General features: G+C 43.4%; 1 protein-coding gene across 1 annotated transcript in view; it reads right to left on the reverse strand.

Moving 5' to 3' along the window:
* LOC311305260 (uncharacterized protein) overlaps positions 1–22,332 on the reverse strand; it is a gene marked incomplete at its 3' end in the record, with an annotated part of 43,395 nt that extends 21,063 nt beyond the window's left edge. Inside the window, exons 1-5 of the mRNA XM_084432857.1 lie at positions 22,243–22,332; positions 21,364–21,446; positions 19,711–19,816; positions 13,501–13,545; positions 12,855–12,936 (exon numbers count right to left, since the gene is read on the reverse strand). Of these exons, the coding sequence (XP_084288983.1) occupies positions 12,855–12,936; positions 13,501–13,545; positions 19,711–19,816; positions 21,364–21,445 (315 nt within the window). The 5' untranslated portion in view covers position 21,446; positions 22,243–22,332. The remainder of the gene's footprint in view (positions 1–12,854; positions 12,937–13,500; positions 13,546–19,710; positions 19,817–21,363; positions 21,447–22,242) is intronic.
* Between the last annotated feature and the right edge of the window lie 474 nt (positions 22,333–22,806).

A 22,806-nucleotide genomic window follows, 5' to 3' on the forward strand; every position in this document is an offset into this window, starting at 1 on the left:
AATAACCTTTTTGCTGCCTTGTTGGGCAACTCTGTGTTCCAAGCTATGACGTGCCCTGTATCAGTAAATAGTCAAGATGTAGAGGCATTACTGGACTCTGGAAGCATGATTACCCTGGTGCACCAGTCCTTGGTCAACCCAAAGCAAATCTCACCAGAAAACTCAGTTCCAGTTTCATGTGTGCATGGTGATACCTGTGCATACCCCACGTCTGCAGTAACAATAGTCACGACTAGAGGGAAGTATGAAATTCGAGCTGGGGTGGTGGGATCCCTGCCGGTACAGGTATTAATTGGACGAGATTGTCCTGTGTTTCACATGTTGTGGCAAGACGTACAAGCAAGGAGAACAAGAGAACCACAGCAGCCAAGGGGTAAAATCAGACAAAATATAATAAATCATGCAAGTCAAAATGTCCAAACTCTAACACACCAGCTGGGGTCAACCCAAGGGAGTGATAGCGGTCCAGAAGTGCCAGGGTACCAGGTGTTAACAGGCCAGTATGGAACAGCCCAAATGAATGACCCTACACTCATTAATGCTTTGAAAAATGTGAAAGTTGTAGATGGAATAGTTCCCAGTAATCTTCCAATAGTGTACCCACATTTTGCAATTAAGAATGAGTTGCTCTACCAAATAAAAAAAGAGGGGGAGGAAACTATAGAGCAATTGCTTGTGCCTCAAACCCATAGGGCCACAGTACTGCAACTAGCCCACACTCATCTGCTTGGGGCACATTTAGGGGTGGAAAAAAACAAAGAAAGATAGTTAAAACGGTTCTTTTGGCCTAGTGTGCATAAGGAAGTAGAGAACTACTGCCGTAGTTGCCCGGAGTGTCAGCAGTCAGCTCAAAAACCTAATTTTTGTTGTCCTTTGATTCCTTTACCCATCATCGAAACCCCCTTTGAGAGGATTGGGATGGACATTCTGGGGCCTCTCCCGAAGAGCAGCAGGGGTCACCAATATATTTTGGTGATGGTAAACTATGCAACCCGCTACCCTGAATCGGTGCCGTTAAGGAAAGCTACATCAAAACAAATTGCCAAAGAATTATTCCTGATTAGTACTAGAGTGGGTATCCCAAAAGAAATTCTGACAGACCAAGGGACCCCATTCGTGTAATGAAAGAGCTCTGCACCCTCCTAAAGATAAAGCAAATAAGAACATCAGTGTACCATCCACAGACAGATGGCTTTGTGGAGCGTTTTAACAAGACCCTCAAGCAGATGCTTTGTAAGACCATTGACACGGATGGCAGAAACTGGGATCAACTCTTATCCTATCTGTTGTTCTCAATTAGAGAAGTACCACAAGCCTCTACAGGGTTCGCCCCTTTTGAACTTTTGTACCCATACAAGCCAAGGGGACTGCTGGATATAGCAAAGGAAGCATGGGAGGAACAGCCTTGCCCCCATAGGTCGTTCATTGATCATGTGGGGGAAATGAGAGACAGAATGGCAGCCATTTACCTTATTGTAAGAGAACATATGGAGAAAGCGCAACAGGAACAACAAGCTATATATAACTGCCCAGCTCAGCCTAGAGAATTTCAGTCAGGAGACCGAGTGTTAGTGCTGGTGCCCACTGTAGAGTGAAAATTCCTAGCCACCTGGCAGGGACCCTTTGAGGTCAAAGAGAGGGTAGGGGAGGTCAATTACAGGGTTAAGCAAACAGGCAAGAGAAAGCCTGACCAAATATACCATGTCAACCTCTTGAAACGTTGGCACCCTAGAGACGTGATGGTGTGTGCTCTTTCCCCAAGGAAACCCAGTGACCCACCACGAGAAGAAGTTTGTGTGAGCCCAGATCTGAACCCAGAACAAAGCTAGTAACAAAGATGTTTTTTCCCCAGTCCCAGGCCATACTCAAATGATCCAGCATGAGATCCATACTGTCCCGGGGAAAATTGTACAGCAGCGGCCTTACAGAATCCCAGAGGCCAGACGAGAAGCCGTCAAGGAAGAGGTGAAGGAAATGCTTAAGTTGGGGTCAAAGAGGAGTCGCAGAGTGCATGGTCGAGCCCTATAGTAATGGTCCCCAAGCCCGATGGCACAGTAAGGTTCTGCAATGACTTTAGGAAGTTAAATGAGATCTCAAAGTTTGATGCATACCCTATGACCCACATTGATGAATTGATTGACAGGCTAGGTAAAGCATGCTTCATTTCAACACTAGATCTAACAAAAGGCTACTGGCAAGTTCCCTTATCTTCAGATACAAAAGAGAAGACTGCTTTTGCAACACCAGAAGAGCTATACCATTATACTCATTTACCCTTTGGCCTTCGTGGGGCTCCAGCCACTTTCCAAAGGCTCATGAACTGTGTTCTTCAACCCCAACAGCAGTATGCTGCTGCTTATTTAAATGATGTGGTAATCCACAGCTCAGACTGGGAAAGCCATCTTGGAATGGTGCAGAAGGTACTTGATTTCCTAAGAGAGGCGGGCTTGACTGCAAACCCAAAAAAAATTTAAATTGCCTACGGCGAAACTGAGTATCTGGACTATACAATAGGTAGGGGTGTAGTACAACCTCAAGAAGCCAAAGTTGGGGCCATTCAGAACTGGCCTAGGCCACAAACCAAAAGACAGGTAAAGTCCTTCCTTGGCCTAGCCAAATATTATAGGAGATTTGTGTCTGGTTGCACCCATCACAGAGCTAACCACTAACAGACACTCCAGAATGGTAAGGTGGAGCAAAGAGGCAGAGGAGGCCTTCTCCCAGTTAAAGAGGATGTTGTGTTCCAGACCGATTTTGAAATCTCCAGACTTCACAAAAGAATTCCTGGTGCAGACTGATGCCTCTGAGGTGGGTCTAGGAGCAGTCCTTTCTCAAACACATAAAGGCGAGGAACATCCTGTGCTCTACATCAGTAGGAAACTGGCAAAGCACGAGAAAAATTATGCCACAATTGAGAAAGAGTGCCTGGCTATTAAATGGGCACTAGAGGCACACAAGTACTACCTAATGGGGAGGAAATTTGTATTAATGACAGACCATGCACCACTGCAATGGATGGCCCGGAATAAGGAGAACAATGGCAGAATAACTAGATGTTTTTTAAGTCTGCAAGCCTTCAACTTCTCTGTTGTCCACAGGCCTGGACGATGCCATGGAAATGCTGATGCCCTCTCTCGCAAGAATGTGCTCTTCACAGCGGCCTGCCAACCAAGAGGCTCAGAGCAGAGGAGGGGGTATGTGGCATCATGAGAGGGCATGTTCTAGAGGGCAGATACATTGCCCTCAGATGGCTGGAGCAAGATGGCCGTCTGTTAAGGACTACAAAACCCAGGCTGCCTGAGAGTACAGCTGCAGCTAATGAGTCCAACAGCAGGCTCTAATGGTGCGTTCAAGTCATCTCGTATAGATCGTATTTACGAGTTGAATGCACATGAACGCCACCACAATGTCGTAAATACCAGTGGGGAGCTCGGGATTTTCTTTAAGCCCCGATCTGTACGAGTTGGGGGCGTGTCAGTGAGAAGCATGGCAGAATCAATGAATGCAACGTCTGTAGTTGAGCAAAGTGATAGTAAAATATATCACTTACAGGTTTAGCAGTGACATTGTAAGGCTTTTTCATTTATAACAAAGTAAGCTCTCTGCACAAAATATGATATAGCCTACTTGTAATATAACAATTAACTAATTATATAATGATACAGTTAATTTACATTGGCCTCATAAGTTAATTAAAAACATAAAAAGAAAAACACACCCGATGCGCATTCTTTGTTCTTCATTTTCTATAAGCAGAGTTAACAAAACTTGCTATATTTTCGTGTTATTCATTAAAAGAAGGTACACCACCATCTTGCTCCGACGAAACTGACTTGAACGCACCTCACGTCGTCAACACGACTTCCCACCTCGTATGTACGAAATTCCCAGGAGGACTTGAACGCACCATAATAGTGGGTGTGAGAAATTGTTGATTTGTGTGTGGCTGTGGAAAGGAGACGTACCTCTGTGAAACAAAGAAGATTAAGTTACTTTTGAGCTGAAGAGATTTAAGTTGTAAACCTTTTGTTTAATCATTAAACACACCTAAATACTGAAGAGACTGTTGAAGTGGTGTTTACTGGGAACTCGCACAAATTAAAGATCCTGAACCTCTCATGCTGTCACAGTATTCAACATAGAGATGAGTGTCTGCACTGCCTGAAGTAGAACAAGAAGAACTTAGTGACGAAACCATAGACTGTATAAGCGCGAAACGCGCTCTGTAGCGCAGTTAGTCTGTTTTCAGCTACTGTCGAAACATGACGAAGCATGGAAGAGGCCCAGCGGTGTCTGTAAATACAAATGACTCATTCTAAGGTAATAAACACATAATGGTGCATTATATAAGGTCTTTATACACCACTGAAAACAGTTATGGATCTTATATTGCATTTCTGTCAGTTGATCCTCAGAAATATTACACACTGAACCTTTAAATATATATTTTTTTATTATCAATAGTAATTATAAAAATCATAATAAATGTATTTAATGGCCTATGATATTTAATTATTTAAATGTAGCTCAATGATTTATAGGGTTCAGTTGGACAAATGGCATAAGAAGGTAGCAGTTTTTGAGGGTTGACACAAGTATGTCTCCAGAATGCAGGAAATTAAGTGTTTAATGTTTAAAGTCTTCTGGGGGAGTACCCCGAGACCCGTAGTACCCCAGAGTGCAGCCTGGACGATGGGTCGGGGCGACACTTTTAGGCGGGGCGACACGTGTCGCTCTGCCCACACCCAATTTAATTGGTTTATAATACCGCAATCTTATTGGTGTAGACGATTCAGGTCTGAGCATGCGCATTCCTTTAAGTACGATTTTCTGAATGATTTGGCCGTATTAAAGAAATATTAAATGCTAACTTTAATCGTAGGCTATATGTCTATCTTGTCGGTTTACCATGGTAATTTTAGTTAAGATCTATTGGCTAATGTTTTATTAAGAAACAGAATGGATGAAGTTATTGTTTAAAAACGAACGCAGGCCTACTTCAAGGAGATGTTTTAAAAACTCGGGATTTTACGCAAAGGATGATAATTCACTGTAAGAATGTAAAAGCAGCTGATTTTAATTTTTAAAACACGGCCGTTTTTTGTTGTAATTTTTTTAACGAGATGTTGTCCAATGCGTGCATTATTTGGTAGGCTACAAAGTGCAAATAAAATGTTTAATGGCAAACTCACGTTTCTTTGTTAATAAAATGAGGGCCTGTTGGTTCTGTAAATCCCTGTGTTATAGTTTTAAAGATTCATGTTTTCTATAAGTGTCAACCGTAGGCTACTTCGACTATCTGTTACTGTGACATCAGGCCATTGGGTTTTGTGCGTTGGCTACAATAGAATTAAAACCGTGTAGGCTAGTGCTGAAATGTGAAAATAAATAAATAAATATGTATTTACTAAAACAGTTCTCTTACGAGAGTTCTCTCGTACTGCGTTTTATCAAAACGCTACGGGAAAAGTCTCTTTTCACGAAACACTGAAGCAAAAAATTATCCTTTAATTTTCATATATGTAAAACGCGTTGCGGCAGCAGCAGTCAGCTATGGCGAGACGGCTTGCTCGCTCATTGGCTGCTCTGCGGCAACTGCTTAAGCCTATCGAGCGAGGCCTGAGATGACGTCAGGCCAATGAGGGCGCTTCGCGCCCTCCTCGCCACTTCCCGCCGAAACGGGCATGGCTTACCTCTATAAAAGGAGCTCGAGAAGGCTGATTCACTTGATTTTAATCTCTTCAGCGAAGCGCACGCATCGCTGGATCACTGGATCACGGAAGCAAGCGTCGTTCGAAGCAAGCACTTCAGCGGGACGAGCCCTCGAAGCCGCTGGCCAACGCCGCCTTCTACAGGCAGCCGTACCTGCTGCGCTTTCCGACGCCTATATCCTTTATTGCTATTGCTCTGTTTTCTGTGTGTGTGTGTGTGTTCGCTGCAACACTCACCCCTAAAAGAGCTGCGTCTTTTTCAAGACGCCTTCTCAGGCAGCGCTCGCGCTCGCTCCGAGCCAATTGCCTACGGTGACTCTGAGGACTCGCCAGGCATCCTTTCCGAGGCTGCCCTTCCTGGAAGCGGACGGCGGGATTAGTTTTTCTTTACGTTACAAGAAAAGCTACCCTGCCTCTGCACGCGTCATTCACCGGCGAAGGAAAAAAGAGTGTTCTTAGTCCCACCGTTGGTCGGTCTGAACTCTTTTCTCTCACATTTCTCAGTTCCCTGTTCGGCGACTGGAAATATTATTGCAGAAAGTGAGTCTGTTACACGCTTGCCTGCCAGCAAACGCCGAAGAATACATGTTGACGCCGCTTTCAAAGCCTGTATCCCCCTGTGGCTCAGTGGTGGAATTATAGTGTCTCCATGCGGGAGACCGGGGTTCGGATCCCGGTCTAGCGGCATATATATTTATGCCGCCAATGCTTTGCTCTGTAAGTCCCCTGAAGGCGACTGCAGAGATGCATTTTGCAGCCAGCGAGCGCGTAGTACCCGCTTGCCTGCAACCGAACACCGTTTCTACGGTTCCCGCGCGTCACTGGCGAAAGAGAATGGAGTGTTTTCAGCCCCGCTGAATCTGGGCGATTTCCACTCTTCTCACATTTGCAGGCGTTCTGAAAATGCAAATCACTCTGTCTGTTCCCCGAGAGGCAACTGCAGACGTGTTTTTTGCTGCTCACGAGTACGTGGTACAGGCCTGCAAGCAAACGCCAGTGTGGATAATACTCGCGCTGACTTTGTCTATGCATCTTCACTGTGGTCCAGTGGTAGATTGTTAGACTTGCGCGCGGGCGATCGGAGGTTCGAACCCCAGGCCGGCCGGCAGAAAATATTTATGCCGCCGAATGCAAATCACTCTGTTTGTTCCCCGAGAGGCAACTGCAGACGTGTTTTTTGCTGGCCACGAGCACGTGGTACATGCCGTCTATGTATCTTCACTGTGGTCCAGTGGTAGATTCTTAGACTTGCACGCGGGCGATCGGAGGTTCGAACCCCAGGCCGGCCGGCAGAAAATATATATGCCGCCGAATGCAAATCACTCTGTTCCCCGAGAGGCAACTGCAGACGTGTTTTTTTTTTGCTGCCCACAAGCACGTGGTACATGCCTGACAAGCAAACGCCAGTGCGGATAATACTCGCGCTGACTTTATCAATGTATCTTCACTGTGGTCCAGTGGTAGATTCTTAGACCTGCGCGCGGGGGGTCGGAGGTTCGAACCCCAGGCCGGCCGGCAGAAAATATTTATGCCGCCGAATGCAAATCACTCTGTTTGTTCCCCGAGAGGCAACTGCAGACGTGTTTTTTGCTGCCCACGAGCACGGCCGATGATGCTATATGTGTAGAGAAGATGCCCACTGCTAGTGCCCATCCCTACACACTAGCACAGCCCTTCACACAGGGCCCGCGCTCATATATTCGACTCGGGTCGATCACGCACGCAACATAGTGAACGTGCCCACTGCCTAGTGCCCACAAACACTATGTTCTGCATGCCTTGTGGTTTCTGTAAAGACGAAACCTGTGTGCATTCACTCTGCTCAGACAGACAGTGCACTCATTGCAGTAACTGTTCCCGCTCTCCCGCGCCCACACTTACTCACGGTATTTCTGGTGTCCCGGCCACGGCCGATGGTGCTATAAATGTAGTGTCGATGCCCACTTCTCAGTGCCCATCCCTACACACAAGCACAGCCCTGCACTTAGGGCTCGCGCAAATAAAATCGACTCAGGTTGATTGCGCTCCCCACATAGTAAAAGTGCCCACTACTCAGTGCCCACGAACACTATGTCTATCAGATCACAGGCTCTCTGTAAAAACGAGACCTGTCAGCGCGCGCGCTGCTTACACAAGCAGCGCGCCCCAAGCAGTAAATGTGCCCGCTCACAGCCCACATCTACTCGCACACATGAGTCCCACGGGACTCGCGCAGCCCCCCCTCACTCAGCCAAACACTGTTGTAAGGTCGAGGGCGAGCGCTCCGCCCGCTGTATTAAGCGCGCCCCCCGCCTCAAATGCCGCAGGCATAACGCCTATGTTTGTGAGCCCCATAGTACCTCTGTCGCACGGCGAACAGAGCGCGCTCTGTATCCGGCCCTTAGCCAACCATGCAGATGCATGGGCAGCGCTTCCAGGGGTTTCGGACTGGGTCTTAGGCATTATAAAGAGAGGCTTCTCGCTACAGTTTTGTCGACGCCCTCCGCGCTTCACAGCGCGCGTCGAAACTTCGGTTCCGCTGAATGTAGCACACCTACTTCACGCCGAAATATCAAAACTGATAAGCAAAGGGGCGATAGAGCTTGTTCCCCGAGTTCAAAGCGAACAGGGGATATACAGCAGATACTTTCTAGTCCCCAAAAAGGACGGCGGTATCAGACCCATTCGGGATCTCAGACGACTGAACAGAGTATTAGTGAAACGCCGTTTCAAAATGCTCACAACCAGCAAAATTCTCGCGCATGTTCGCCGAGAAGACTGGTTCATGTCGATAGATCTGAAGGACGCGTATTTTCAAATACAGATAGCGTCACATCACAGGCGATTCTTGAGATTCGCCTTCGAGGGTCAGACATACCAGTATACAGTCCTGCCTTTCGGCTTGTCCCTGGCACCTCGTACATTTACGAAATGCATGGACGCAGCGCTCGCTCCTCTCAGACTCAGAGGCATGCGAGTGCTGAACTATTTGGACGACTGGTTGATCCTAGCCCAATCACGATCTCAGCTCATAGAGCACAGAGCCATTTTACTCGATCACCTCGAGAATCTTGGTATCACGGTCATTTGGGCGAAGAGTTCACTGAACCCCAGCCAAACGATTCCGTTTCTGGGTATAGTTCTGGACTCACAGTCTATGACAGCGCGGCTGTCGCCACAGCGCGTGCTGAACATTCAGCGCGCGGCGATGTCTTTCCGCCGCGGCGCTTTCACCCCGCTCAGAAAATTTCAAAGGATGCTGGGTCTCATGGCCTCAGCATCGTCAGTTCTCCGGCTGGGCTTGCTCCGCATGCGCCCGCTGCAGTTCTGGTTGAAAGCGCGGGTTCCGCGCAGAGCGTGGGTGTCCGGTCAATTACGCCTCAAGGTCGATCAGGACTGTGTCACAGCCCTGGTGCCTTGGATGGCGAAAGACTGGTACCAATCAGGTGTAAGCCTGGGGACTTCCTCGAGGGTGAGGATGGTGTCTACGGACGCATCCACCTCGGGATGGGGAGCGCTGCTCGAGGGCAGACCGTCCTTCGGCCTATGGTCGGAACGGGAAAAGCTCCAACACATAAACTGCCTAGAAATGCTGGCAGTGCACAACGCGCTGACGCGTTTTTGTCCCCACATCAAGGACCAACACGTCATAGTCCGTTCGGACAACATGGCAGTGGTGTCCTACATAAATCGCCAGGGCGGTCTGAATTCCATACCCCTGTACAGGCTGGCGAAACGCCTCCTGCTATGGGCTCAGCACAACCTGCGCTCGCTGAGAGCAGTACATGTGCCCGGGCTGCTGAATGTGGGCCCGGACAGACTGTCCAGGAACAACGTTCCTACGGGCGAATGGTCTCTACACCCACAAACAGTCCAGCTGTTGTGGGAGAGATTCGGCAAAGCGGAGGTGGACCTATTCGCGTCCCGCGAAAACGCTCACTGCCCCGCATTCTTTTCAAAGACCGACAGCGCGCTGTCCCAAAAGTGGCCGCGCTGCCTGCTATACGCTTTTCCCCCCATCTCCCTCCTGCCTCAGGTGTTGGAACGGGTCAGGAAAACGAAATGCCCAGTGCTGCTTGTAGCACCGTTTTGGAAGAACCAGGCATGGTTCCCAGTTCTGATGCAGTTAGCAGACATCGCTCCATGGCCAGTGCCGTTGAGGAGAGATCTCCTCTCGCAGGCCAGGGGCTCGATCTGGCACCCACACCTGGAACTATGGTCCCTTCATGTGTGGGCGCTCAACGGATACCCGTTGGTCTCGCAGAGGGAGTCATGAATACCATCACGGAGGCTAGAGCGCCGTCGACCAGGCGACTCTATGCTTCAAAGTGGTCGGCTTTCTCCGGCTGGTGTACAGCTCGGAGCTTTTCACCCCTCGAATGTGAGGTAACGGAGGTTCTCTCCTTCCTACAAGAGCTGTTGGATAAGGGCAGATCCCCTTCCACGCTCAAAGTGTATGTGGCGGCTATTTCAGCGTTCTCCGGTTCAACGCTGGGTCAGTCACTGGGAAGGAATGATTTAGTCATCCGCTTCCTCAGGCGAGCTAGGAGACTGAATCCACCCAGACCTCCTTCAGTCCCTATGTGGGACCTTTCTACGGTCCTGGCGGCCATGAAAGGTGCCCCTTTCGAGCCTATCCAGTCTATTAGCCTCAAACATTTGTCTTTCAAAACAGTGTTTTTGATGGCTCTCGCTTCAGTGAAGCGCATAGGCGATCTGCACGCGCTCTCTGTGAGCCCGGCATGCTTGGAGTTTGGTCCTAATGACTCTAAAGTCATACTCAAACCTAAGCACGGCTATGTGCCGAAATCCCTCAACACGCCTTTTCGGGCTCAGGTTATTTCCCTGGCTGCCCTGCCGGCATCGAGTGAGGAAGGGGACTCAAGTTTTCTTTGCCCTGTTAGGGCTTTAAGAGCTTATATGTCCCGCTCTGCTGTCTTCAGACAGACAGAGCAGCTCTTTGTCTCGTTCAGCGGACGTTCCAAAGGAATGGCTGTTTCGAAACAAAGTCTATCCAGATGGATAGTTGACGCCATAGCGCTGGCTTATACTGCCAAGGGCATTCCATGCCCGTTGGGAGTTAGAGCGCACTCTACAAGAAGCGTTGCTTCTTCGTGGGCTTGGTCCAGCGGGATATATTTCCCTACAGGATATATGTACGGCGGCAGGCTGGGCCTCTCCGTCTACATTTATCAGGTTTTATAACCTAGAGGTTCCCGCCTTACAGGCTAAGCTTTTGTCGGTGTAATCTGTTCAGCCGTCTAGTCAGACCGCTGAAACCCATGCGCAATGCGCTACCGACTATCTTGGGCAGAACTGTGTAAGACCCACATTTCCCACATTAGTTCAGGTTCCCTACCCTGTCTATGTGATGTTATACTTGCGTCTGTGGACATGTCTATTCTACGACGCTACAGTATAGGGAATTAAGGCTCCCACCCTTATTCCCTGACTCTGTGTGAGTCAATCTGGTGATTATGCACTGTGTGCCTGAAATAGCTTCCGGTGATCAGTGTTTTTATCCCAGCACGCACGGCGTTTTGCAAGGGGTTCCCGTAGCGTTTTGATAAAACGCAGTACGAGAGAACTCTCGTAAGAGAACGTACTCGGTTACTAACGTAACCTCGGTTCTCTCTAGAAGAGGGAACGAGTACTGCGTTCTCTGCCGTGCGTACGGTTCACTCTGGTTCGCTTCGGCGATCAAAATCAAGTGAATCAGCCTTCTCGAGCTCCTTTTATAGAGGTAAGCCACGCCCGTTTCGGCGGGAAGTGGCGAGGAGGGCGCGAAGCGCCCTCATTGGCCTGACGTCATCTCAGGCCTCGCTCGATAGGCTTAAGCAGTTGCCGCAGAGCAGCCAATGAGCGAGCAAGCCGTCTCGCCATAGCTGACTGCTGCTGCCGCAACGCGTTTTACATATATGAAAATTAAAGGATAATTTTTTGCTTCAGTGTTTCGTGAAAAGAGACTTTTCCCGTAGCGTTTTGATAAAACGCAGTACTCGTTCCCTCTTCTAGAGAGAACCGAGGTTACGTTAGTAACCGAGTACGATTTATTATATCGATCTGGGCTTGTATACTATTTGGTAGGCTAGCCTATTATTGTCTTATTTGTCACTGTGGTTTTGCTTTAAAATAAAATAAAACACACTTTCGGATTTATCCGATGTTTTACTGAAATACAGTGAATTATCATCATTTGTGTAAAATCCCGAGTTTGTGTTTATTCACAGATCCTAATGGAAAAACAAAGAAGAATTTACGAATGATTTGAAATTCCGGAGCCCTGCATGACATGCGGAAAAATATTGTCTAGCCTATCAGCCTAGATAGAAATGATCTCTCCTTTGATAGCCTATGCTATGCCAGTAATTTCATGCTGTCATGATCATGCTCACTAAAAGTGGCACTGACTTATCTGCAGGGTAAATTAATAAATATAAGAGTAGGCTATCTAGGTTAAATCTCAAACAGTAATTTATCAGCAACATATTTCGTGATATTGCCTAGCCCTAAAACTGCTCAATATTAGCCTAAAGCTTACAATATGTTTTTTTGTGAAGCTGCTTTGAGACTATGTGAATTGAGCGCTATACGAATACATTTTGACAGTAACTTCATCTAACTTGGTTACTCCGAGACCCCCCATCATCTATATATCAGCAATACATTTTTTTCCCAAATACCAAACCTATTAAAATATATTGTTGTCTAGTTGTCATGGCCCCACTATTGTGCAGTGTCATGGGCTAGGAGTTTCGTCAAACCCTAAATCTAAGCCCTTAAAAGCAAGGATGGTGTATTGGTGAGGGATGTCCGGCTGGTTGTGATGGGCGAATGCCAGGGCCTGCCTGGAACGACCAGGGTTCAAACCCACGACCTTCTTGCTGTGAGGCGACAGTGCTAATCACTGCACGCCCGCGCCACTACATCCTGGTCAGGCTGAACGCTCTAAAGTCGCTCTACTGTTGTTTATTTTCTTCTCCTGAGGAGGACAATAACTAATGTGACTGAGCAAGGCATTTCCCTCGAGTCTCAACTATGACTCCTGCTGCTAAATGCTGTCTCACTGATTTCTCCTAGAGAATTACAGTACAGCTTTGTAGCCTGATATATTATTATTATTATTATAATTTTTCATTAAATTAATTTAAAAAGTCCACCAACCTGTTCCTCCTGAGTGCCACAGGACGTAAAGCCCTCCTCACACTGCTGCCAATGACCCTGCACACTCTGGCCAATGCCCACCCTGAGGGAAGATGAACACGCTTATTATAGAGTTATAGAGACTTATTATAGTTCACACTATAATCACACTAGTTCATTAGCCAATGCCCACCCTGAGAGAAGATGAACATGCTTATTATAGAGTTATAGAGACTTATTATAGTTCACACTATAATCACACTAGTTCATTAGCCAATGCCCACCCTGAGAGAAGATGAACACGCTTATTATAGAGTTATAGAGACTTATTATAGTTCACACTATAATCACACTAGTTCATTAAAACCCATAAAAAGTAAGAAGAATAACAACACATTGGTATAAATTAAATATTTTGCAAAATTAAACATTGGTCCTACAGCGGTGTCAGTGCAGTGGTTTGGGCCGCACCACAGGCTGTATAAGACAGGTGGATGTAGACACCGTGATGTCACCCGCTGGTTTGGACTACCGCTTTGGAGCCTTGAGTTTGATTAGTGGCCGTCGCCATCTTTGATTTTTGGAACCAAGTGACCATATTAGGACAAAAGGGTGAAGAATTGAACCAAAAAGCTTAGATGAGAACAAAGAGTAAATGCATCCTCACCTGCTGCTGGATCTCTTAACTCTGGCCTCATGGATGGATGTGTCCCTAAGATGATAACACAGTTCTTGTTTTATTTATTTTCCCTTGATTAAAAACACACTATAACAAACAGATGTGTAACCAAGTAAGGTGCCAGTACTGACACTAGAGCCTGACTGATAGACATCAAGATGGCGCTGAGTATAGCTGCCTCAGTGTTAGGTGCGCTTTGCTTTGTTCCTGTGTGTTTATTCAGTTTCCGGCTGTGATTCCCGGTGCTCTTTATTATTCTTATATAACTTGCATTGTTTTATTCCATATTTATTTGGGCTGGGCACGTTAACGCGTTATTATCACCCGATGACAACGCAGTGCTGAAGTGCCAACTAGTCTCTCCCTATGGAGGATCCCTTTACCACTCTACAGATAAAGCGTCGTTAGGAAACTCAATTCGCGTATCTACCCCGAAGTGACAAAATAAAATAAAATTCTGTATCAAAATTTATAAGGAAACACCAGTACTTTGTTTAGGCTTGGTCTGTAGGGAATAACAAACCTGCGCACATATATTCAAACGCACATAACTATAGAACCAGTTCTTAATGCGCATCTGAACGCCATCAGCGTTTCTCAAAGTCTGTGTAGAGAGAATGGTGTCGTCTTGGTGGCCCCTAATTTAATTAAAATTATACATAACTTTAACTGATAGGCCTGCGTTAGTTTAGCGGGGATGCTCTGCCATGTGAATTCCCTCCTGTTGATGTCCTGGGTAGGGCTGCACCAGCCGTTCGTAAGTTCTTTCTTAAATTGGAACGTAAAGTCCACACTAGAGGCTTAGTAACTACTAGCTAGTTTGTAACTAACTCTGAACTTTATTCCGTTGCACCATTTGTTCGTAAGGCAGAACCTAGCTAGTAGGTCGTAAGCTCTCCGTAAAGTAATGCGTAGTCGCATAATATGACGTTTCGCCTCGATGATCCAATAGCAGCCTTCAAATACGTGAGCAGAAGTTGTGTTGAAATGCTGTGAATTTCATTTTATCCTTCATTCTTTTGCCTCACGTTACTAACGGTAAAAATAAGTTTCCGTTAAATACGATACTTGATCATGAAAGTGTTTTTGTAAATAACATCCAGAAACTGTATTTGAAATGAAATGAATAAAGATCAATAAATAAATATTGATACAAAAAACATAAGAAATTACGTTTATTGATTATGACTTTTATTTGACATGCACACCCAGATAGCAAACAGTCATTGAAACTATGTTAAATCAACATTCCTTTTTCAACATTTAGTCAATGAATCAACATCGAACTCTGATGTTGATTCTACATCATTTTGCACCGTTTTAATATTGAAACAACGTTGAAATCCTGTCCACAGATCAACGGAATTTCAATGGTATTTCAATTATCAGGAATATTGAATCAATGTTGAAATTTCAACTGAACTAAGGATCAACGTGATTTCAATGGAATTTCAATCGTTTTTAAATGTTAATTTTAAATGTAATGCCATAAATTAAATAGCCTGCTTTAACTACAGCCAGGATGTTAAAAAGTAATGGAACATTTGAAATCTTGTATAAAACACTTAACACACCACACTATTTAAACAAATTCATTTTTATTAGCCATTTTAATTATTTGTACTCTTTATTTACACTTCAATGTCCTCTGACGCCTGAATATTTTGTCATCCAGTCCCTCCTGCCCAGTCTGGCCAATAGCGCAGCCACTTTTGCTGGGTGATGGCGGCTGTCCCCATCTGCTGAGTAAGAGCATCTAAAACAGAAAATAAAATCACAATGCAAAAAATTAAGTTAAACAGAACACATATTTGAACACTTGGAACAAATTCAGTAGCTATGGCCTATGATTTTTCAATGATCGGATATTTGTCCATGTGTTGTAGGCTAGCCTATCATGTTTCGACATTCATCTACATTCAAAGCACTTTTCAAAAGTGCCCAATATGTTCATGGATGTATTCGAATTAAAGGGAGGCAAAAAGGATTAGCTTGCAGTGACATCTTTCATAAGGACAATTTATGAGGCCAAGTGACTCTAAAAAAAATCATGTTTATTATTTCATTAATTAAGAACTATTGTTAACTCAACACATTTAATATAAATAACTGGATACTTATAACTAATTAAATAGTAAATGTATTGATTAGAGTTACCATAGACAAAAGATTTTTGCAGATTTATTTCTGCTTAAATACTGGGTGCATGGAGGAATATGCATAAATCTCACCGCAAAAACAGGCTAATAATAATAGGCTATGTCTTTAAAATTAACGAGGCATTTTAATTGTTTCTATATGAAGTGTGGGGCTAAGCCCCCCCTTGACGCCAGGCCTGGTTGTCAGGCGCTGTATAATAACACTTCCCCGCGCGCGCTCAGAAAAGGTGCAGAAGATCATCAAAAATCGTGATATCGCATTAGCACTAGTATAAAACGACTGTTATCATTTCTTAAAACAAACACAATGGAGTTACAAAAGGAGTTACGTGAGGTGCTTGAAAGTAGCTTTTGACTCGTTCGACCCGAGTTCGAATCCACCTTTTGCCGAACTCGCTCTTCTCCCTTTTCTCATGGAGCATGCCCCGAACCCCCCTAGTGGGACAGAGGTCTACCCAACTTAGTTTTACAAAATCTTATGGGAAAGAACGATCATTTATGAACTTTACTCCCTCCAGGAAAATTGTTCAACAAAAATCTTGCCTAGGGTGCCAAAAAGGCTAGAAACGGCCCTGGGTACAGACATGTATTTTGAGCTAGCTATCACAAAAATAGACGGGACCCGGAGGTTTTGCTAACTTTATAACCTAGAAGAGAACAACAAAGTACTTTTGGCAGATTTTGACACATTGGTAAAACAAAAATCTATTTCAGTGACTGCAGCACTGCGTCGGTTACTAACCATCATGTTAACGATCAACCTAACAGTATTTGATTTGGTACAATTCATTCATATCGAACATTAAGCAAGCTTACCTGTACGCTGTGCCAAGGTCCAGATATGAGCTGTGTCCGGTGCAGTACGTTGGTGTTGATCTCCCGGTCAACCAAAAATCGATGCATTTTCAATCACATTTCCCGGTCAACTATATGCCGATGACTCTTCAACAACAGCGTCGTTTCCCGGTCAACTATAAATCAATAACTTTTCAACACATTCAGCGATCGCCCGGTTAACCAAATATCAATGCTTAATCAATCATAAAGATAACTATAGATCAATGTTGTTCCAATATTGTTGCCATCCAGTGTTGTGTGTAACGCGTTTGATAACGCGTTACAAACGCGTTTTTCGGGTAAAAAGTAGTGTAACGCGTTACTACTAAAAATTTGGTAACGAAACGTAGTTCCTTTTTCAATTCGGCGCAACGTTACTTTTCCCATGGGTATATTTGACAGCGACACTGCCTCAGCTGCGCGCTTGAGAGAAGAGAACTGTTGAGAACTGAAGAGAACGATTTAGTTTCATATTTATGTTTAAATTAAATAAAATAAAAAATTTGTGTGGAAACATGATTTTGACCACTTTATTAAGTTTGTTTTTGTAGAAAACCTGTATTTAAAGTGAATTTCGTTTTGTATTAATTGTATATTAATTTAAATCAATGTTTTATCAACCAATTGCCTGAATTTAATAAGTAAATTAAAGAAAACTATTTAGTTTCATATTTATGTTTAAATAAAATAAATAAATAATTTAATCTATGTTGATTATATGAAAAGTGAAAAGCATGAGTAAGATCATAATTTTGTGCAATATATCGGGAGATAAATGGAGTGGGCAGACATGATTTAGACCACTTTATTAAGTTTGTTTTTGTAGAAAGACTTTCTTTAAAACGAATTTCGTTTTGTATTAATTGTATCTTAATTTTAATCAATGTTTTACCAACCGATTAATTGCCTGAATTTAATAAATAAGTCAATATGGCATGCAAAATAATCATGACGGCACCAGCGCGTGAACTGGAGCTCGTCTCTATACTGTAAATGAACCGAAACTCAGATAAGCTACTTGTCTCACAGACCTGAGAAATATATAGAAAGCTTGAATATGTGTACTTTTAAACAAAATATATTTTTTCTCTCAAAATATATATTTTTTTCTCCTACTCCCTTGATAGAGTGAGTCGTATGTCTGAAAACTAAGCTTATGTCTTCTATATCATTTTGTCCTATGCTATCAAGACGCGATTCACACCGGTGTTGGAGAGCAGGGAAGCTTTATTGGCTGTTGCCGGAATGTAATGTTCGGTGGATAGGGGGAGCGGAGCGGAGAGAAGTGGCGCGGGCGCGCTGCTCATCGCGGAGTGTCGCACTCTACCCCATGATGCAGAGCCGGCTGAGAATAAAAGTTGCCGCACACAGCAGCGCCAATGAGAAGGACTTTTTTTCTTTCGAAATTGATACTATTTTTTATAATAAAGAGCACAAAATAATTACCTGTTATGTCCTCCATTGTATAACTTTATGTCTACATATTTAGGAACAGATATTGGGTTCCGCCCAAAGTCAAGCAACATAAAAGTAACGTAAAAGTAACGAGTAAAGTAAAAAGTTACTTTCCAAACGGGGTAACTAAGTAAAGTAACGGATTACTTTTTTAAAATGTAACGAGTAACGAGCAAACACTCCTTTTTAAAAGTAACTTCCCCAACACTGTTGCCATCAACATTAATAACATCAGGTTTTCATCGATATGGTAATGGTGATACAACATTTATTTTGCATTGAAATTTCAATATCAACCATAATGATGATTCAGATGGAAAAACAATGTTTATTCAATGTTGGCTTGCTGCCTGGGCATGGACCGATGCACACAGCGGCGTGCTGTTTAGGACGGGTTCGTGTTAAAGATAGCCGCTAACAAAGTAATCTTTTCACATAATGTTCTCTCTCTTAAAATGTAAGCGAGTGTAAATGTCAACATAATCATATATGTCTAAAGAATTGAAGTCTGTCAGGTAAAAGAAGAGCTTATTGATGCAGTTCAGTGTGTCTGATATTTTATTCCATCCGTTACTCCTGATCGGAGGCTGCCGTAAATATTTAGTTTATATGTAGAGTTACGCTTCAACTAAGTTTAATGGTGCAACGCAAAAATATTTAGAAGTGCGTAAGTCGTAACTTAGTGTCCATTTACGTCAAAACTAGGCTAAGTTATAACTTACGCTAAACTTGATAACTATTTAGATACTGGAAACTCACAAACAGCGAGGATCAGTTTCTCTCCCAATGATTTGTGCTGCATGTCGTGTACAAAAAGTTCAAGACAATTCAACTTCGGCAGCGAGCGGGCGGGCGTGTGCGCACAACCGCGACAGTCTCACGGGAACGCACCTGTCTGTCACTGCACCTCGTGCTCGACCACTTCACCTCACTGTAACAGGGACACTTGCTACTGAACACAGACGGTTTCTGCTGCTCCCTGATGAGAGATACCTGTGGATACCTGTTCAGAAAAACCCAAGAAAACTGGATGCTGATGGTAAGTTGTTTTAACAAGCTAGATAAAATGTAATGCCCTGGCAGTGGCAAATAGCTTTGGTTAAATATTTGATTTGATTACATTAATGTTTAAGTTGAGATTTACAAGAAATATTTTATTGCTACTGTGTAAAGGGAAAACTGCTGGTAAAAAGCACATTAGGCTATTTGTTTAAAGTTTTTGCAAACCACATGTTATTGCACTTTTGTGTATATAGCAGTACATTTACATCAAAAGTGCGCAATACACTACTTTAGAATTCATTATTAAATTTTGCGCGTAAAAATGTGATTAATCGCAAGAAAATCATGCGAATAATCGCGATTAAAAATTGTAATCGTTGCCCAGCACTAATATTTAGATATTTCTACATTTATTTATGTCGACTGTATGTTTGTCTGCGTGTAGCACCTCATGACCAAAGCAAATTCCGTTTTAAGAATTAAGAAAGAGTAATAATTATGTCAGATTGCAGGGCCGTGCTCGACCACAAGCCAACCTTCACTGCTTCAGATATGGATGTTCCTGCAAAGAAGCTACAAGTTCTAAAACCTGGATGCTTCACACACATTTTAAACCCCAAAGTTAAAGTTAACCTTTGACCTTTTGCATATAAAATGTCATCCCATAATTCACCCTTGAGTCTAAGTGGACTTTTGTGCCAAAGGAAGTTCCATCAAGGCGTTCCTGAGACATTTCTCCAGATACCTTTGGTCTGACGGGAGTCCTTCATGAAGCATGTGTTCAGACAGTCCTCTGAGGCGGTGCAGGCCAGCGGTGTCGGGGCGGAGATCCTGCCACTCATCTTTCACCTCTGAAACAAACATGTCATACTTATGTGTAGGTGTTCCTCATGCTTATTGGCTGATGTCTTTATTAAGATGTCTGTCATATTTCAGCAGCTCAGTGAGTGTCTCCTGCAGTATTAACCCACACGTACTGTGACTGCATGAGTTAGATTGGTGTAGGAGTTACAAGGTTTCCTCCCATGCACAAAAGAAATATATTTGAAATATATTTTCAGAGTATATTTTGGAATATATGCAAATATTTGAAATTGGCCCAGTAAATATATTTCACACTTAACATCATATATTTTTGTTATATTTCAGAATATATTTCAATGTATTTTTGTCTGTATGGGTCCCCAAAAGTGTCAAAAATATATGTGGCATATATTCCAAATACATTGAAATATATTCTGAAATATAACAAAAATATATGGTTAAGTGTGAAATATATTTACTGGGCCAATTTCAAATATTTGCATATATTCCAAAATATACTCTGAAAATATATTTCAAATATATTTCTTTTGTGTATGGGCTCACAGTGTTTTGGTTAAAACAAATAAGGGCAGTTCAGTATTTAAAGAAATCTCTCCTGGTAAATGGGCTCTGGGTTAGGGTTAGTTTAGGTTAGGGTTAGGTTAGGTTAGGTTAGCCTAACACTTGGTCTGGGCCTCAGTCATTACAGTTCTTCTCAGTGGCTTTGGTACATTTCTCAGGTCAGAAGTGAAACTCTAAAATAAACACTACTTGTTCAACCTCCACATCATCTGGTCACTTCATAAAAGCAATTTCTCTTCTAAAGATATTGTAATTTGACACATTCATGCAAATGATTATGAACAACTGTCTGCTGTTGATCCCGATGTGTTATTACTGGTTCTCTGGTGAATAGTCTGACCCCCCCAAAACATCAAGGCATTTGTTTGTTGCATAAGTCTCTACACGCTAAAGGGTTGTCACAATCTGTCAGCATATTTATTCTACATGTCTGTTAAACCCTCTTAGTGTTAAGGATGGTCCCACTTTATATTAAGTGGCGTTAAATACTATGTACTTACATCAAAACATAAGTACAATGTACTTATTGTGTTCATGTTGTATTGTAAAACACTTTTGCTGCTATTGAGGTGTGATACGGGTAAGGTTAGGGACAGGTGAGGTGGATTGGGTAGCCTTAAGGTGTAAGGGAAGGGTCAACTGTGTAATTACAAATGTAATTACATAAATTAATTACAGCTGTAATTACATGCAGGAATTTTTTAAATGTACAATGTAAAAACATGTAGTTACACAATAAGTACATTGTATCAAATTAATAATTTCAATGTAAGTACGTAGTACTTAAAGTCACTTAATATAATGAAATAATGAATAATACACTATTGATTTCACACATTGTGTCTTGTGTCAAGCTGTTAATGTTTGACTTGGCAACACCAGCGGTTACCGAGGTAATAAGGTAAATACCTTATTACCTCAGTAACCGCTGGTGTTGCCAAGTCAAATATTATTGAAACTTTAAAGATGTAGAAGAGAGCCTGAACGTGTTAAAATGTAAAATATTTCTTACCAAATAGTTCAGTGAGGCTGAGGAAGATGAGGAGGATCAGGAGACTCAGTGTCCTCCGGCTCTTTATCCCACCTGCCATCATTCTGCAAAACATTGAACACTTCTTATTATCAAAGTAGTGGTGCACCTTTCCAGTTATTCCTTCAGCTGAACATCTGGTGTCCCTCTGCTGTCCTCCGGCTGCTCCGTCTCCTCTCCTGATAGACAGAGAACTTTACAGTAACCACTGACTGTTATAGCTGCCTGGGGCTGGGGGCTGTTTTAGGTGAACAAACTGGAGCTGGCTCCCGTCTGAGATCCAAAGAACAAAGCATGACAAAGAACAAATCATCCTTACACAAATTACTTTTACTCATTGTTAATTACAGTATGTCCGTATAGAGTGGTGATATTATTTATTAACCATACTGTTTCATTTCATTAGTGGGGTGTTATTTTGTAACCCTCTTGTATTAGTTTATAATAACCCAGACTAAATACCCTTAACCTCTTTTTAAACAAGCATTTTCTTGTCACTGGGAGGTGTGCGGCCTCCAGGTTGTTATTATCAATGCTTTAACATTACATTTACGATCATTGGTGATGTTACTACCAGTTTTACACATGCTGGACTAATACTTTTATTACCACTGTAGAAACTTTATGGTAGTTGTGCTCTTTAAATGCCTCTGCACTGGCTAGCCCGTTAAAACATGAAGCCCAGAGGTTAGGCTGTTAAACAGTTTTATGTAACTGACTGATAGATGATTTAACAGCTAAAAGGCAAAATAAAACAATAATCAGTAAACAAAGATATTCTAATAAATCTTAATCAGAGCAGTCATTCAACACTGAACAAAGAAACATCATTAACTATATCCACTAATATCCATAACTTACCCAAATATTGCATCCAGTGCTCAGCCAACTGTGAAAGATGGGCAATACAAGGTGCAGTCGGACTCTCTGCAGCAAACACAGGGACAGACTGAGCAGGGCTTCATCCAGGCCTCTTATATGCTCAGGTGTGCCTGACAGGTGAAGGCTGAGTCCCGCCCCCTCGGACTGGGCAGGGCTTCATCCAGGCCTCTTATATGCTCAGGTGTGCCTGACAGGTGAAGGCTGAGTCCCGCCCCCTAGGACTGGGCAGGGTTTCATCCAGGCCTCTTATATGCTCAGGTGTTGCCTGACAGGTTAACCCTCTGGGGTCTGAGAGGTTTTCTGGGCCTGGAGGTGTTCTGACATGCTCTGACATTTCTGGTTATTTCTGTTACTTGTGACATTTTCATGGCTAAAGTCTAATTACACTGTATTCAGCACAAACTCTGCTACAATAATATATCAGCAGCATGTATGTAAAAGTTTGTAGTTTTGAGATAATGACATTTATGCGTGGTTTGTGAAAATACAAAAAAAATTGTCACTGATATAAGGTAATGAAACCCCTACTGATTATTTCTTCAC

The sequence above is a fragment of the Rutilus rutilus genome, assembly GCF_951802725.1.
Source record: "Rutilus rutilus genome assembly, chromosome: 1".
NCBI classification, from domain to species: domain Eukaryota; kingdom Metazoa; phylum Chordata; class Actinopteri; order Cypriniformes; family Leuciscidae; genus Rutilus; species Rutilus rutilus.